The sequence below is a fragment of the Ambystoma mexicanum genome, chromosome 6q (genome assembly GCF_040938575.1).
Source record: "Ambystoma mexicanum isolate Mex_15411 chromosome 6q, UKY_AmexF1_1, whole genome shotgun sequence".
NCBI classification, from domain to species: Eukaryota; Metazoa; Chordata; class Amphibia; order Caudata; family Ambystomatidae; genus Ambystoma; species Ambystoma mexicanum.
Genome location: NC_090937.1, coordinates 460,325,163 through 460,340,402, shown reverse-complemented (window position 1 = coordinate 460,340,402; position 15,240 = coordinate 460,325,163). Strand labels below are relative to the sequence as shown.

The window sequence follows — 15,240 nt, the reverse complement described above, 5'->3', positions numbered from 1 at the left end:
ACATGCTCTTGAAAGTGGCCCGTCCTCCGACTGGGAGCCACTGGAGGATACAGAGGCAGGGGGTAATGTGCTGTCTCGGGATGAGGGCAAGGAGGAGCCTAGCTACACAGGTCTAGACTGTTTTGAGCTTTCTGAGTTGATAAACAGGGGCCCCCGGGTAGAGGGAGCTGACATAGTCTGTTGGCGAGGAATGAAGAGATCCACCTTAGTGCTTTTTCCCATATGCTGAGGGAGTGGAGACTGTCAGTGAGGATGCTGATGGTAACGAAGGCCGCTGAGAGGTCGGGGGGTATGAGTGCAGCACAGCCGTCTGCGTCGGCAGTGCTTTTGAGGATCAACTTGTTGGAACAGGTGGACTATGGCTCTATCTTGTTGGATTCCCCAGGTGAATCAACAATGCCTCTCTTCCAGTATAGGGAAAAAAGGGTTGCTAATGGTCTTCGATCAGTGAGTCCACCGCACCCTTATAAGAATTGAATAGTCAGGGAGAAAGGGAGCAGCCTTGGGCCAATGCATACTTAGAACACAGATCTCCTTTTCCCACATCCCACAATTTAGCCGGTGCACCACATAATTGGTCAACGTTCTGCTATGATGCTTGGCACAGTGATATTAAGGTTTTGACATTATCGGCTACTCTCTAATGTCAAAAGCTACAAAGATGCATCTGCACACTTGTCACCATTTAACATTGGAGATGTGGGCATGTAGAAAAACGATAAAATGTGACACCAGATGTAAGTGCGCCGTCAGAAAATATTTTACAACGTGTAAAACTCGATATTTGCATTTGTTCTTTTTGTTGTTAAAATAATATTTTATTGGTTTTTCATGAACATAACTTGTGAATATACACCCAATTCTAGGACGTGTTTTTCCCCTCCACAATAAATATGTACAATTTACTTTGTCGATATTTGTAGGATCTTCTGTGTGAGATCAAGGGAGCCCATACTGTATTTTTTACAAATGTGGATTTAGACATCGTCTTATGTGTATTTTCTGCTTTCTTTCCCAGGTCATCTTTAAAGGAGAAAGAGCAGGACCTGGGGACATTGGTTTGGATGATGTGAACCTCATGAAAGGCCCATGTGCTGAAGCACACTAGCACAGACCACGGTTGAGCACGACGACACACTACTTCCTCGTCAATCCCGCTCTCAACAAAGGGACGCAAACAGTCAACTCTCTCGGGCAGGCAAAGCTGCCCTGGCAACCCACAGCGTTTACGCGTGTCACGTGCCAGCCCACGGAACTGTGATAGTGCCAAAACAGACATTGAACCCCGTTCTGAAAAATTCCCTTGAACACAGATAAACGCATAGAGAATTAGCCCCAGCTGCCACCTACGCAACTGACAACTGAAGCAACCTCTGAAAAATGTGAGGGTTGCTCCTCAGACAACTCTGACCGGGATAACGAAACGACGAATGGCTGCGTCCAAAAGCAGCACGAAGCTCAGAAAATGGCGGCATAAAAACGAGCACCGCCCTAAACTGAACAGTTTGTTATTACCTTTTCCCTGTTAAGTAGTGGCGTAATATTGTAGAATGGGATTTTGGTTTATCAACGGTGGCTGGGTTGTGGGTATCCCAGCAAGCATACTGCCATGGACTTTAAGTGAGCGTGGGTTACGGCGGCCTTTCTCCTTCCCATGTGAGAAGGAAAGCAATCATGAAAAAACAACGAACACAGAACAGAATACTACACATAGTTAGGCTTATCTGTTATTGACATATTTATGTTCCAAATGTCTGGCACCTAGAGCAGAATCCTATTGCACAGCAGCCGGTGCCACTGGGCCATGCACCTATCATATGAACTCCTCTGTGTGCTCGCGGACAGAGGCAGGTCCGCCACACTCTCCTGATGTCAACAATGGTGCTGAGTACGCTCCTCAGGAGCCGTAATACCACAGTTGGTCCAGTTCCTATTTTATTTTTTATCCTGGAAGATGTAGTGAAAACTACTAAAGCCTTCTTGGACATTGAGGGCTGTTGGAGCGGCACTGCTATACTGCTCTGCAAGCATGTAGTGTTTATATACCTGAATAGTAGGTATTCATGGTTCGGGCTGGAGATTGCTGTCAGTGTCCTGGTGTTTCGGATCTACAAGCACGCCGTGCTCCTGGGAGGGGCATCTTGTAGTGTCCTCTGCCCCTTCATGCCCATTGGCAGCAACCGTTCAACTTTGTGGAGGCTTAGCTCGCCTAGGGTTCAGGATGAGGGGTTGAATTTGGGGTGCTTGATCAAAGGGTGTCATTCCAGAAAACTATTTGTCGTTGATGCTTCAGCCCCCTTGAAGAGTGTCAGAGGTGGGGATTGCTTTAGGCGCTGCACTGCCGTTCATAGCACCAGCAGGAAGTACTCCACCAGTGCGCAGCATGTTCTCCAGCCCCTTGCTCATACTTGGGCCGCTTAAATGCTGATGTCAAAGCTTTTAAACCGTACCACGACAAGTAGTGAAAAACAGACTTCCCCTCCTCCACCCCCTTTCTAGGACTATGTTTGACAAGTTTGTGAAGGCTTGTGAAGGAGCCTAAGTTGCTATTTAGTGCTGGGATTTTAAGCAGTTGGGGATTGTCACCCCCTATAACTAGAACTACGTTCTGATTCTGATGCACACCCACACTGCCATTTGGAACGTTATCAAATGCTATTGACAGGTGCCCCTTGAGAAGCCTTCGCTCCCTGAGCACCTAAACTCGCTTCCACCACTGTTGTGTTCCACAGTCAAGGATGGCAGCCCCCCCCCCACTCACCCCTTGGCACCCGCCATTGGGCAATCCAAGACTTGAACAATGACTGACCCTTAGCGAATCAGCTATGCTCTCCTAGCAGTATGCCTTGGTGTCGTTATCTGGAGACTGCGCAAGAGGTGTAATGGCAGCAGCAGGGGTCGAAGTGTATGAAAAGAAGTAGTGGAACTATGTCCCCAGCTGGCCTCCCCCCCCCCCTCTCCACAAACCCCATCGTCACGCCCCCTCCCATGCACAATACTAACCCCATAGCTGGGTCCTGCCTTTCCTCCATTCCATCCCACAAATGAAAGGCTGAAAGAAACACCGTGAAAGAAAATGCATTTTAAACGACCCCCATTCCTTTTTTTATTGTTCCCCACAGCATGCGGCTTTACGCACCCTCCCTTTTCTAATCACCCACCATTCGCACCTGTTAAGGGGGCATGCTAATGATTAAAGCCATCCCTCACACCTGGTATAGCTGTACCTGCAGTATTTTCATGTTAATTTCCTTTAATGCAAAACAATAATTCTGATTACTGTGGCAGCAGGGCTACGATGGGGCTTGGGGCCTCAGGAAAAAGAACAGCGACCCAGCAGTTTTATGATAGCAGCCCCAGGTTTGAAACCCCAGTACGTCAAAAACAAACGCGCTTGCTGATCAGGAACGGTTCTCAGCTCACCAAAAAATAAGGAAACTTCGTTGCTCTGGCAGTGTGACCCCAAGCAAAGTGCAAGTTTCAATTTCTTCCCACACTTTTATTTTAAAACGAAATGGTTTCTTTTTAAAACAAAAGTTTAGGAAAGGTAATTAAAAAAGTAAGCGAGCACAGCTCCCAACCGCTCCCACGCACTTTGGTCACTGGGCAGCAGACAAGGAGTAGTATTTTATACAAAATATACATATTTAATTTTAGAGACCACACAGAATAAAACATGAGCCTTTCCTAATTCTAATTCTGTGTGTGGTAGAAATTAAACATTCCCCATGGGCGTTTTCACAAGGGGTTTTATCCTGTCACTGAGTTGCAGGAAAGGGCTCCGATTTTGGAAATGCTCTTCGAGGAGTAGCCACGTTTCATTTTGTAGTAAGACTCGGAGTTTCCTCTATGTCGGAACTAGCTAGCTTAAAGATGTCACACAGCTTTCCTGATCCACCCCGTAGTTTGAAAAATAGGTGATTTCTTTTAGGTAATCACAGCAAGACTAGATTTATTTTTGTATTGTACATTGGTTGTCAGTAATTGAAACAACGATGCATCACAGCTTCGGCCATTGTATCGACATTGCTACGCATACACAAGTGGCACAGTAGGGAAAAGGTATGGAGTGCTGCACCCAGGGCCATTTCTACAGTAAGGCAAACTAGGCAGCCACAAAGGGCGCCATCGGTAGAGGGCAAGCAAAAAAGTGTCATGTTGGCTCTAAAGTAATACACCTGGCCCCATTGCAAGGTAAGGGAAGCCCAAATGCAAGTTTTCCTGAGCTGGCATACATTCTTACACTGGGTCCACCTCCTCACCCCCACAGTCTTTCTTCTATGTCCTGCCAAACAGCTATACTTTGCCTAGCAGCATTCCTGTCAACAGTTTGCTTCAAATCCTGCACTAACGTCACTCGGTGGTAGAACACTGTGCATCCCTTACCGTGCTACGGTGCACAGACGCCAATGGTCACTGAGTTGGATACCGCAGACTGCAGCTGCCATTCTTCAACTCACATGACTGCGATCAATCGTAAATAAACTCTGGGATTGCTAGCAGTCCGTGCACTTATCATGGTGTGATATTACGTTTTGCACATGGGGCATTAGAACAGAGCAATTTTGTATGTGCGTGCATGACCATGAATGCAGCCAGCGGGTATGCGCTAATCCATTTTGCATGAAGATTTGCGCTGGGTTTAAAAATAAAAACGGGTGCAAGCTGAGATTGCAGTGTTTCTGCTGCTTGCGTAACACGGAACAGAGCAATCTCATTTCGCCCGACTTCCTGAAGAATGGCAGATGAAATTAAAGGCCTAATTCACAGAGCGTTTTCCAATGGAATTGCACCATTATAAAATGTTTCTGTAAATTGGGCACTAAGTTTGGCCTCTGTGGTCATGAAAGCTTGCAACTGCATTATTCCATGTTATTTTCCTATGGCCACACGCTAGTTATGTTGCACTCGTTTAACTCAGCACACGCCCCCCCCTCCACCCCTACAGACTGCACTATAGCACTAAGATGTATATATCCTTGATAAGTGTTATTGTCAAGGATCTAAGAGTAACTTTTAAAAAGGGATACATTTTCTAATTGCTGCAAATGATCTTTCCCAATGAATGATTATGAATTGATAATAAATATCAAATTACTGGGTACTTTGAGTTAATGTTAAATGGCCAGGAGGCGATTCATTAGCATCAGCCAAGGAAAATGTTGTAACATGTTAGGGCGCTCGTTACGAGTTAGGGGTGTTAGTGGTGCTCATACCGCCAAACTGAATTACCATTACCACTAGTGGTAATAGTGGAATCTCCACTTATTATGAGCTTAACATTGCTCCCCATTCCCAAATCCCATTGAACTTCATTGGGTAATGGAGATATTACCGCCGATGGTAATACAATCAGCGCCATTACTGTCATATCTATGGAGGCAATACCCCAGGGCACATGCAGAAGGTTTTCCCATAAGGGGTTTACCAGCCCATAATTGGACAGACTGAAAAAACAGGAGTAAGTACTCCTACTGCCTGCTTTTTCAGCTGCAGCCCTACACTTAATATGGCGATCTAATTGCTGGTATGGGTTACATTTATTTCGGTAGACCCCCACCCCCACCCAGCACAATGCTTATATATATGCTATACATTTTTTGGAATGTAAGGATCTGGACATGCCATGAAAATTAAATTACCTTGCACCTTTCATTGTGCAGATTTCGTACCATTCTAGCTAAATCCCTTCAATGGGCAAACAATGCCCTTTCCTAGAAAATAACTAGGTTTGTAGCCATTTCATCCAATAATATTTATGGCCAACGAGCATAAATATTGCAAGAATTTAATCACAAGCAAGTGAAGATATCACACATCACTGTGACATGTGATCTAGAGCGTGACGTTTTTTGGTGTGTGGCTCGCTGGAAGCAATAGGGTTGGGTTGCCAATGTAGTGGAACGAAGGGACAGAAGCTGGTCTGATTAAGGCAAATCAGACATGAAATAGGCAAAATATGTGCCCATTTTAAAAAGGCACGGGTGGATGCAAGGGAAGGTTCATACTGTAACAACAAAGACGGACTCGGATCAAGCTGATGGCATGATCTGGCACAGTGCTTTAAATGTCCAGCGTACCTGCACGCCTTTTATTTGAACAATGTAGTACAGGCCCTTCTCATCAGGAAGCCAATATATGTAATGCAGAGTTCCAGCACTACTCAATAGCAAGCAGATACTCTGGGAACGCGAGTACCTGCTCTTCTGTATTTCCATTTGAAGCACTGGTCTGGCAGCAGCAAGCGTATGGTAAGCATAGATGGCCTGAATGCGGGTCACCTTATGCAGCAAGGTTACTGCAGGTACGCGTATCACGGCCCTTGATTTAAACAGGAGTTGGGAACAGACAGGAGCGTGTGGCACAAAGGAAGAAGAGGAAGGAAAAAAATGTGGGTCATTGGGGGGAGGGAGCGAGGGGAGTCCACCATGTAATGACAGGAGGAGGATTGGGCTAAAAAAAACAATAGCACAGCACATCCGCCTTGTTCAGTAAAGTTAAGTGGTGGGCTCAGGGTGTGGAGAGACGATGGCTCAGGAGGTCGTTGCATTATAGTGGTGGAATAAGCAGCGTACAGCGGCAGTGGGGAGACTTGGTCCTTGGAAAAATCACTGATGTAGGGATGAAAGGTGAACAGGTGAGCCTGATGCACGGAGAGTGTCTTGCCGGTGCAAGGATCGACCGTGGTAGATGTTCCTGATCCGATGGGCCTGGCTTCGTTTACTCACAGTTTGTATCTAGACATCAATGTGGTAGAGAGCTTTGCAGGCGGGGTGTACTTAGAGTGTTCACTTCTTTTGGCGGCAAATGGTAAATGGGCATGTTTAAGGAGTCGGGTGACGATAAATGGATCTAAGAAAACTATTCTAACGAGCAAAGGCCTGACAAAGAGAGGAGGCCACCGTGGCGCCACGGCCGTTGCTAATAGAATGCATAGCATGTTGGTTCTTTCTCCATTGACTGGTAACAACATACCTGTATTGAGACATCTACCCGATTTCTGAAGGCTCCCCACACAGATGTGGTTGGGGCAGCATTTTGTATTTCCGAAAACCCATTTCTGCCTTATCACTACAGAATTGTGTTTGGTATCAAGCCAAGACAACTTGCTAGAACATTAACACGTGGACAGCAAGAACTGGACAAGACTAAGGATGTACGCTGATGCTTTCCTACTCTTCTCGGTGTCATCTGAAATAGGACCATGAATATGCAGCAATATGACGCTTGAATGTCACGGGACAGAATAGCAGAGCAAAGTGGACCTCCTGGACACAGAGGACATTGGACCACCAATGGACATATCCAAACAGAATGTCTCGCTTTGCAACAGTCAGTTAAACCCACAGGGATGTCTGCCGACACAGTGGGACCCGCAAAGAAAGCAGTTGCCACAAAGATGTGGATTTCCATCCCCTCCACAAGTCATAATGAATGCAGAGGATATAGGCATGCACCTTAGGGGTCAACAGGCTCAGACTAACCTATAGGGCAATGCCCCGAATTGCAGACCCAACATGCAAGTGTGGCCCAGTTTTTTTTAATGAAAGTGGCCCAGTTTTTGGGCCTAAGTGGGCCAGTTTGGTGTGTTACTTCACTGTGTAGCTAGTAGTATTGAATAAATAGTCTTTAAAATGTGCAACTTGCAACACATTTTACCCCAAAACTCTGCCTTGAGTACTGTGGGCCACTTTTTCATTTGTGCCCAAGCCTATTTTATGCGCCAGTCCGACCCTGGAGATCAATACAACAACAGCATATTTGGAAGATGTAACAACAAGCGAAGAATGAGAACCTGCACTGTATTTTGCAGCATAGACAATGCAAAATGCGGCTGTTAAAGCACTGCTGCCAATACAATATGCATATAACAGACTAAAGTAGATACGGCTGTACCCGACTAACTCCAATTGTGAGAAAACAATATGGTGGCAGCAAAGCAGCTCTGCGACCGAAATGTGCTATTGTTGGTTAAAAATGGCAGTTACCAGTGGATCGATGAGGCTCGATCGAAGAGCGACTGTGAGCAGGCAGGTGCTCGAAAAGATATGGATACTGATATTTTATTTGTATCGCGCTCATACACAAGTGTTTCAGAGCGCGACGAGGCAAGGGAGGGTAACATGGGAGGACAAAAAACAACTATCTTACTAGGCCCAGTTACATTGAGAACGCACAAGTGCAGGGGAGCGGGAAGGGGGAAAGTGCAAGGGAGAAGTGGGAAGTGCTGAAACGTTACCCAAGGAAAGTGACACAATCCGGCACACCCTTAGTAGCATGGATAACCTTGTATTTCTGTAATGTCAGTAGAGAGTTTTAAAAAAAAATATTCTGGTAAAATAAAAAGTAATATATTAAACAGACACCTATGGAAATTGGTAATAAATTGACTTTTTAGAGCTGGCAAAGGAAGCCATTTTAAGTTGTAAAATCTGGCTAAAGTAAAAGGCATTTAAAAAGGGGATTGGATAATAGAAGACATCCTGACTTTCTATCAGTGGCTTTCCTTTGTATGATAAAGTTATAAGAGCTCAACATGGCTCAAAGTCCCCGAGGCCATATCACTCTTTGGCCCTAAAAGCCTCCTCATTGAATAATTGCTGTATCATTAACCTGCTAATCGAGCCGCCAGTGGAAGATGGCCGGCCACTCTTAACCCATAAATGCACCTACCAAAGACCTTTTTACAAGATCTTCTAAGAAAGGTTGCAATATTTCTGAAAAAACCCCTGTCTTAGGTCGACCAGAGCAATGCCAAAACCTGGGAACGGGTCTTCTAGAAATAGGCCAGCCATATACATTTGGGTAATCCATCCAATTGTTCTTGCTTGCCCTTGCTGCCCAAAGAAAAAGGCAGGTGAGTGGAAGGAAACTACCTTTCAGGCTGCTGTAATGAAATGTACGGGCATGAGCAGCCAAGAGTCAGGAGGTTTCTCAACAGTCAGACACAGTATCGGAGGTCCTTTCATGTGGAGTCTGGGAGGGCGAGTAAGCACCCGTCGCCAATGCCCACAAGTAGCATTGCCATCTGGGTGTCATGGATACATGAATTGGTGGGTTGTCTGGTTCTCAGTGGGTTGTGGTCCACATCACTAAAAGGTACCATCAAAACTAGCAGTTTCCCTGGATGGCTCAAGCATAGAAAAGACATTACATTTGACCTACACTTTCTTCCACCTACGGTGGCTTGTTTGGACCAGCATTTAAAAAACATTTTTGGGAAGACTCGATTGACAACATGAGTGTGTTGTGCATCTGACTTAACTAAGCTGCTAATAAACTTCTAGCACCTCAGTTGGAAATGCCAGCTTTCTGCCTTATGGCTCAATACTACCACGAGTAATGTCCACCATGCAACACTGACGGAACCCTATTCCTACCGGGCTCCCACCCTGTGGAATGGATTGCCCCATGGCACTTGCCTGACTCTCTCTCTGCTGCTCTGGGAGCTGCTGAAATCCCACCTTTTTTGTTAGTGACCCTTCCTTCTGTACAGTTATATCTATGGTAAATTCTGTGCCACCAGTAGGTACAACTAGTAGCTTGATTGATCTCTTGATGTTGGTATAGAGTCACAATCTGGCATCAGATTCATGGATAAGCATTTCATCTATAGCATTCTAAAGGACGTAAACCTGTCCACGGGGACCACTTCAGATTGACAAACCTTCATGTCAAATGTGCATGAATTAATTTCTCCTGAAAATTTTGTGATGAACTCGTTTGACGTTTAAGTGTTCTGTGCTGGGCGATTTCCTTAGAAAGTGTCACTTCCGAAAACTTGTTTCGAATATGAGAGAATTTGATAAAATGTAATACATGCCACCAAGTGTGGCAGAATGAATGTGGAAGACGCAATGGAGAGAATGAAAGAAGAAGGAAAATGAGGTGGACAAGTTTGATGGAAAAAAAGAGCAATTTACAAGGTTCTGTGAGAATTACAATGGGGCGCTGCAGGGAAGGTGGGGGGGCGAGTCCCAGAAAAAGATGCTGTTCTGGAAAAAGGAGAAGGATTGCATCTTGAGACAGTGATTTTCAAGGAGAAAATCAATGGGAGCGATCTGTATTGATTATGATTCAATTAGCTACGACATCCCATATCTAATTTGGTCCTTTCAGTTGGAACCCCAGTGCCAATTTCACTTAAAAATTTCAAAAGACAATGTCCTCTCAAAATGGCTACCTTTCATGAGCATGAACTTTCTTAATTGATTGGATGGTTTGCTGTTCACCATCAATATACCGAGGAGTTATTAATTCATTTTTTTACAACTTATTGCCAAGCAGCTGTAGGCAATAATGCTATTTTCAGGAGATTTAAAATGCTGGTTGCGGGAAAGAAAAGGAAAGTCCATTCAGGAATGGCCGACGAGCAACGGACGCTCGGCGGTGTGTTGGTGGAAGTTTGTTTTCTATTTTGTACATCTGGTGCTTATATGGCACAGTAGGGAGGCTCCCACAGGGGCTAAAGCAAGGAAATGAGCAACCGACAAGAAGGGAGACGGGAGGAGGGGAGCGGATAGGTGAAATATGGGGAGGGCTTGGAGGGTGGGAAAAGAGCAGCACCGGACCTGGAAATTGATTTCACTGGCCAAGAGGAACAGCACCAGACCATTTAATATTGCCTGTAGACTCTCTTTCCGGACTTGCCCAGAGGAATCCAACATTTCACCGCCCGGTGCTAATTCTCTATATTCTGGCACGCCCCTTCCGTTAGACTACATGCAGAATCCGATTGAAACACACGTTGGCTCCAATAGATGTGTCTCAATGCACTGATAACTGATTTTCCTTTGGATTCAGGCAGACGGGGTGAATTGCAAACATAAACTGGTCACAAAATAAGCTGGACATATCACTAAAAACCTCGTCCTTTCGTGCCAGTCCAATAAGGTTGTGGTGTGATTGCAGCTTGATTATGCGTTGTAAAGTGTCAGCGCGTCAATGGGGCAGATCACGTGGCACAGCAGTCAATTTACATGATCTCAGTAATGGCTGCTTGACATAGTGTTAGCAAATTACACTTGTATATGCTGAGTGTTCCGAGATGTGAGTCACCGGGTGTGATAGCAAAGTTGCAGCCAGGACGGGGTCTGGAGCGCCATCTAGCCTGACCTTGAGAATGGCTAGGCACAAGTTTGGACCATGAGTCTCTGACTAGTGAGACATGAGGATCACATGATAGAACATACATGGAAAAGGGCAAGGAAACGGAATTTTTAAATGTTTGATTGAAAAACAATATGTATGCAACCAAAAACTGAAGTTAAAAAGTTTTATTGAAGCAAAGTAATGTTTTGGCTTTCGTCCCAAAGAAAGCATTCCGTTCTTTCAAGCACGCCACTGACCACAGAACACACGATGAACTTGTGCCTAAAATATATTTATGGCATATGATTGAGCACAAAACATGAATTGGTAGCATAGAGGCACGACTGGTGTGACTATACTGGTGGCCAAGTGATCTAGCGTTGAAAGTTGCTTAGTTTAGAGCGAAGAAGAGAACATGTAAAGCTGAAGCAAATGAGTAGAGGGTATCGACTAGTATTGCCCCTGATGTAAGGCACTGGCACCACTCTGTGCCTTGCTTTAGGAGTAGTAGAAGGCTCCACCTGTGCACACCCAGCTGAGAGATGCACCTCTAAAACCCAAGCAGCGGCTTGAGGTCCTTCTCTACGTCATCCCACCCTGCCGTGAAGCATCTCTGCACCACCGAGAGGTTAGGGATCCGCAGATAGATAGCTGCCCTCAGGGGGCATCATTCTCTGCCAGTCATTGCTGAGTGAGTAATATGAGGCACGTTCACAGCGGTGGATGGGCAAAATACACAGTGCTTCAACATTTCTCCAGAGATCTCCCCCCCCAGCCCACCACACAATAAAATGTCTCTTGTGAGTTTCCATGAATGGCCTTTCGTTAGGTAAGGAGAGTGCAGTGAGACCACTGGTGAACGACCCGCCTGCCGGTGGTAGCAAGACTGCCTTCAAACTGTGGCACTATCATTAATAGAAGTTGCCAAATCACTAACATCTAGTGTAATTAAAATGTTCAATTAGCAAATGCGGGTTCAGCTATACTCTTATCAGAGGAAGTGAGATTTGAAGAAGCTGAATTTGATTGATGTCCCCCATTGCCAGAATTCAGCAAGCCGCGCATTGTGCAGCGTGCACACAATTTAGCCGTATGCGTCTGGAGCTAAGGGACCTTCTGCAGAGTAGATATAGAAGTTTGCCGGTATCATGACTATGATTACGTAGCATTGTACAGTGAGAAGGAGGGTGTACAAAACCACAGCGCCAGTTGCCCGAACATCCCACGAGTGGTAGACATACAAGTGGGGTCATGGGCACAAAGAAGATTCAGGAATCAATCTCACAATTCCAGTCTGTGTTTCTGCACGTAGGAAGGCAAATCATGCGCTAAGACTGAAGTGGCGCAAATGTGACATTGGAGTTGCTGTGCATGCGAAGACTAACCAGAAGTCCCCATGTCACAAGGACACTGGGTTTGCTATTTGCAAATGAATATTCTACGACGGCTTGGTTTGGTTAGTTTGATTACATTGAAGCAAGATAATTCAACTACTCCCAGACTACGCTAGCATGAAAGTCCATGACTGGATATATGGTATTCTGTCACCCGGAGCCCTATGATCACCCAATGCATGCAAGCTTCTCGATTCCGGTACTTTGACTGCTTGATGTCTTTAGCAGCCCGCTGCGGTACAGAACGTTTGGGATCTACACACGACTGCATTCAAATCAGTGTGTGGGAAAGACTGCAGGAAAACTGGAAAAATATTATTTCTGCTTATTAAAAAGTACACACTGCCAATGAACCCACATAGATATTAACAGTAAAACACATTCAGTGATATATTTCGAATCAACTTCAATGTTAAGTCAACTTTTTTATTGATATTGTCAAATCATACTTCTCCCTGCTGGCAAATTTACTGCACAAGGTGCATTCGTGCAATAAATCACACCTTAAGCAGAAGTGAGTGTGTGAGTGCTCAACCCCCATGCCAAGGTCTTTTGAGTAAATAGGTGTTATTTTTAGTCCGGACCGCTACCTGGGTATATGTGTCATTGTTTGAAGCCAGCATTAGAGACCGCGTAGGTAAAGCTCCTTTACTCCATTGGCAATAGACTTCCTTAAGGCACAAGTCTGTGGGAGGTGACAGCCACTTGATGATGGCTATGACGCTTAAGGGTGAGGGACTCTGAATCAACTGTGGCCTCTTTTCATGCAGCCTCTTGTGGCCATGCAGTTGCATCTGCTGTATCTTCTTGCACGACAGCACGGCATGATTGTGGTGCGGCAGGCTCCCGGGACATTTGAGTACCAACTTTGTAAGGAGTTCTCTGACTGTGCCTCTCTGTTTCCTAATCAGTACCTCTGAAGTACTGTACAGAAGCACGTCTAAACCCCAAGGTTTTTTAGGGTCTTTCCTACGTAAAGTGTGCGCATGTTGAAGAGTATTCTGCCACGAACCACGCAAAGCATGAGCGGATGTACTTGTGTATCGTCTCCCCTCTATGATCTATTCACCTATGTTGTCTATATTGTTTTTTTAAATAGGCACTTCTTATATACAAATATAAATATGTATTATTATTCGTAAAAAGTAAACAATGGCATCTAAAACTCACTGTACATTTTTCCAAAATTTCCTTAGAGGATTTTGTAGATGCCATGGTTTAGGGTAGAAGAATGTAAATACTATAAATAGATAAATATTTTATTGGGCTTGGTCAGCTTTTGTTTTGTATACATAGTATTTTTTGTACATGTAACCTTGCTACAAAAACAATCTTTAATAATCACCTGACACGTGCTTTTAGAAAAATGTTGACAAAAATTGATGAAAGTTCAAAATTGGTGTCAAGAAACTTGAAAGAGCATATTAAAAAAAGGTAATGGAAGCGTGAATTGTTATGGGGTGGCAGTTGGGGGAGTGTACCCAGTGGTATAAGGGCCACAGCGTCATGCTAGAATATTACATCAACTGCAATGTATAGACCATAGTGCCGGGTGCCAAAGCATTTTGGCCCACATTCAGGGATCACAAGTCCTGACTTTTAGCAACAAATTGCTTGTGTGGTACCTGGGTACACATTTTTGTAGAACATGTGTGAGAAGTGGTGCATTTTAAAGGCCATTGGGCCCATAACAATAGTTCAATTTGGTAGCACAGAAGCCACCTTGGGGACCCACCTGGGTCCAAAAAAATCTCCCACACTTGCCTGGATGGCTGGTCCTTTCAGGCATTACCTCATTATCCTGTAGGCCAGTCGTAGACAACTCCACACTGAACACTTGTGGCTGTCACATAACTCCAGTTGCGGATCATCCTTTAACCTGCTCATGGCATCCCGCCCAGGTGAGCCCTTTTATATGAAATGCTTAACTTGTGACATGGAGCTAATGGAGCCCTTTATATGTAACACACAACTTGTGACATGGTGCTACCTGCCTGATTGGGTCCAAATGCCCTGCAGGGGCAGCCACGCATTTCGTGCTGAAGTTGCTGTTGACAGTCAGGAGACCTAAATAATTATTTCATGTCCTATAAGTCTGTGGCTGGACACAAGGGGCCCAGGAAACCCTGCTCCCTTGGTGCTGTATGGACAAAGTGTCCAATATTATTGTGTATAAAATGCCTTCCTGTGTATCACGATGCTACCAGCAAAACAATGTCACATAAAACAATAAAACACACATTTACAATATGCGGCTTGGAAGTCTTTTTTTGTCTGCGGTGTTGTAGGGTTCTGAGGACCTTAGAGGGGGACAAACACACGGAAGCCGGGGATTAAACAAGGTGCTGCACCACCATGTTCCAGGCCGAATGCTGGCTGCCGTTCTCATGCCATGCCTTTTGCTGAATTTCTTTAATGTGACATGCTTCTTTTATTGGAATGTTGATTAGCCCTCTGCTGCATATGGCTTTTGCCCACTACAATTCTTATTGTCGTTTTTTTTATTTTTTAAATGAAAAGAAAAAAGGCTGCAGCAGAGAATGCACACTCCTGTGATTAAATGACGTCTGCTCTGCAGGAGTATTGAGGTGAGTAGTGAGTAAACCACTGACTCAGCCCTCACACTTCTACAAACCAAAAGTGATCTCAATCTTAAAGGTACAACAGGCACATTCAAGAGATATACCCCCCTTCTCCTTTTGTGGTAACGTGGGCTGAGGAAAGGCAATACTCTTAAGAAAGGTGTGAATGTGAT

At 44.9% G+C, this 15,240-nt stretch overlaps 1 protein-coding gene across 2 annotated transcripts in view; it reads left to right on the top strand.

Moving 5' to 3' along the window:
• Positions 1–14,735, top strand: part of NPNT (nephronectin) — a 325,821-nt gene extending 311,086 nt beyond the window's left edge. For both annotated transcript variants that reach the window (XM_069630946.1, XM_069630945.1), the window contains one exon: positions 1,019–14,735. In XM_069630946.1, the coding sequence (XP_069487047.1) occupies positions 1,019–1,108 (90 nt within the window). In that variant the 3' untranslated portion in view covers positions 1,109–14,735. The remainder of the gene's footprint in view (positions 1–1,018) is intronic.
• The last annotated feature ends 505 nt before the right edge of the window (positions 14,736–15,240 follow it).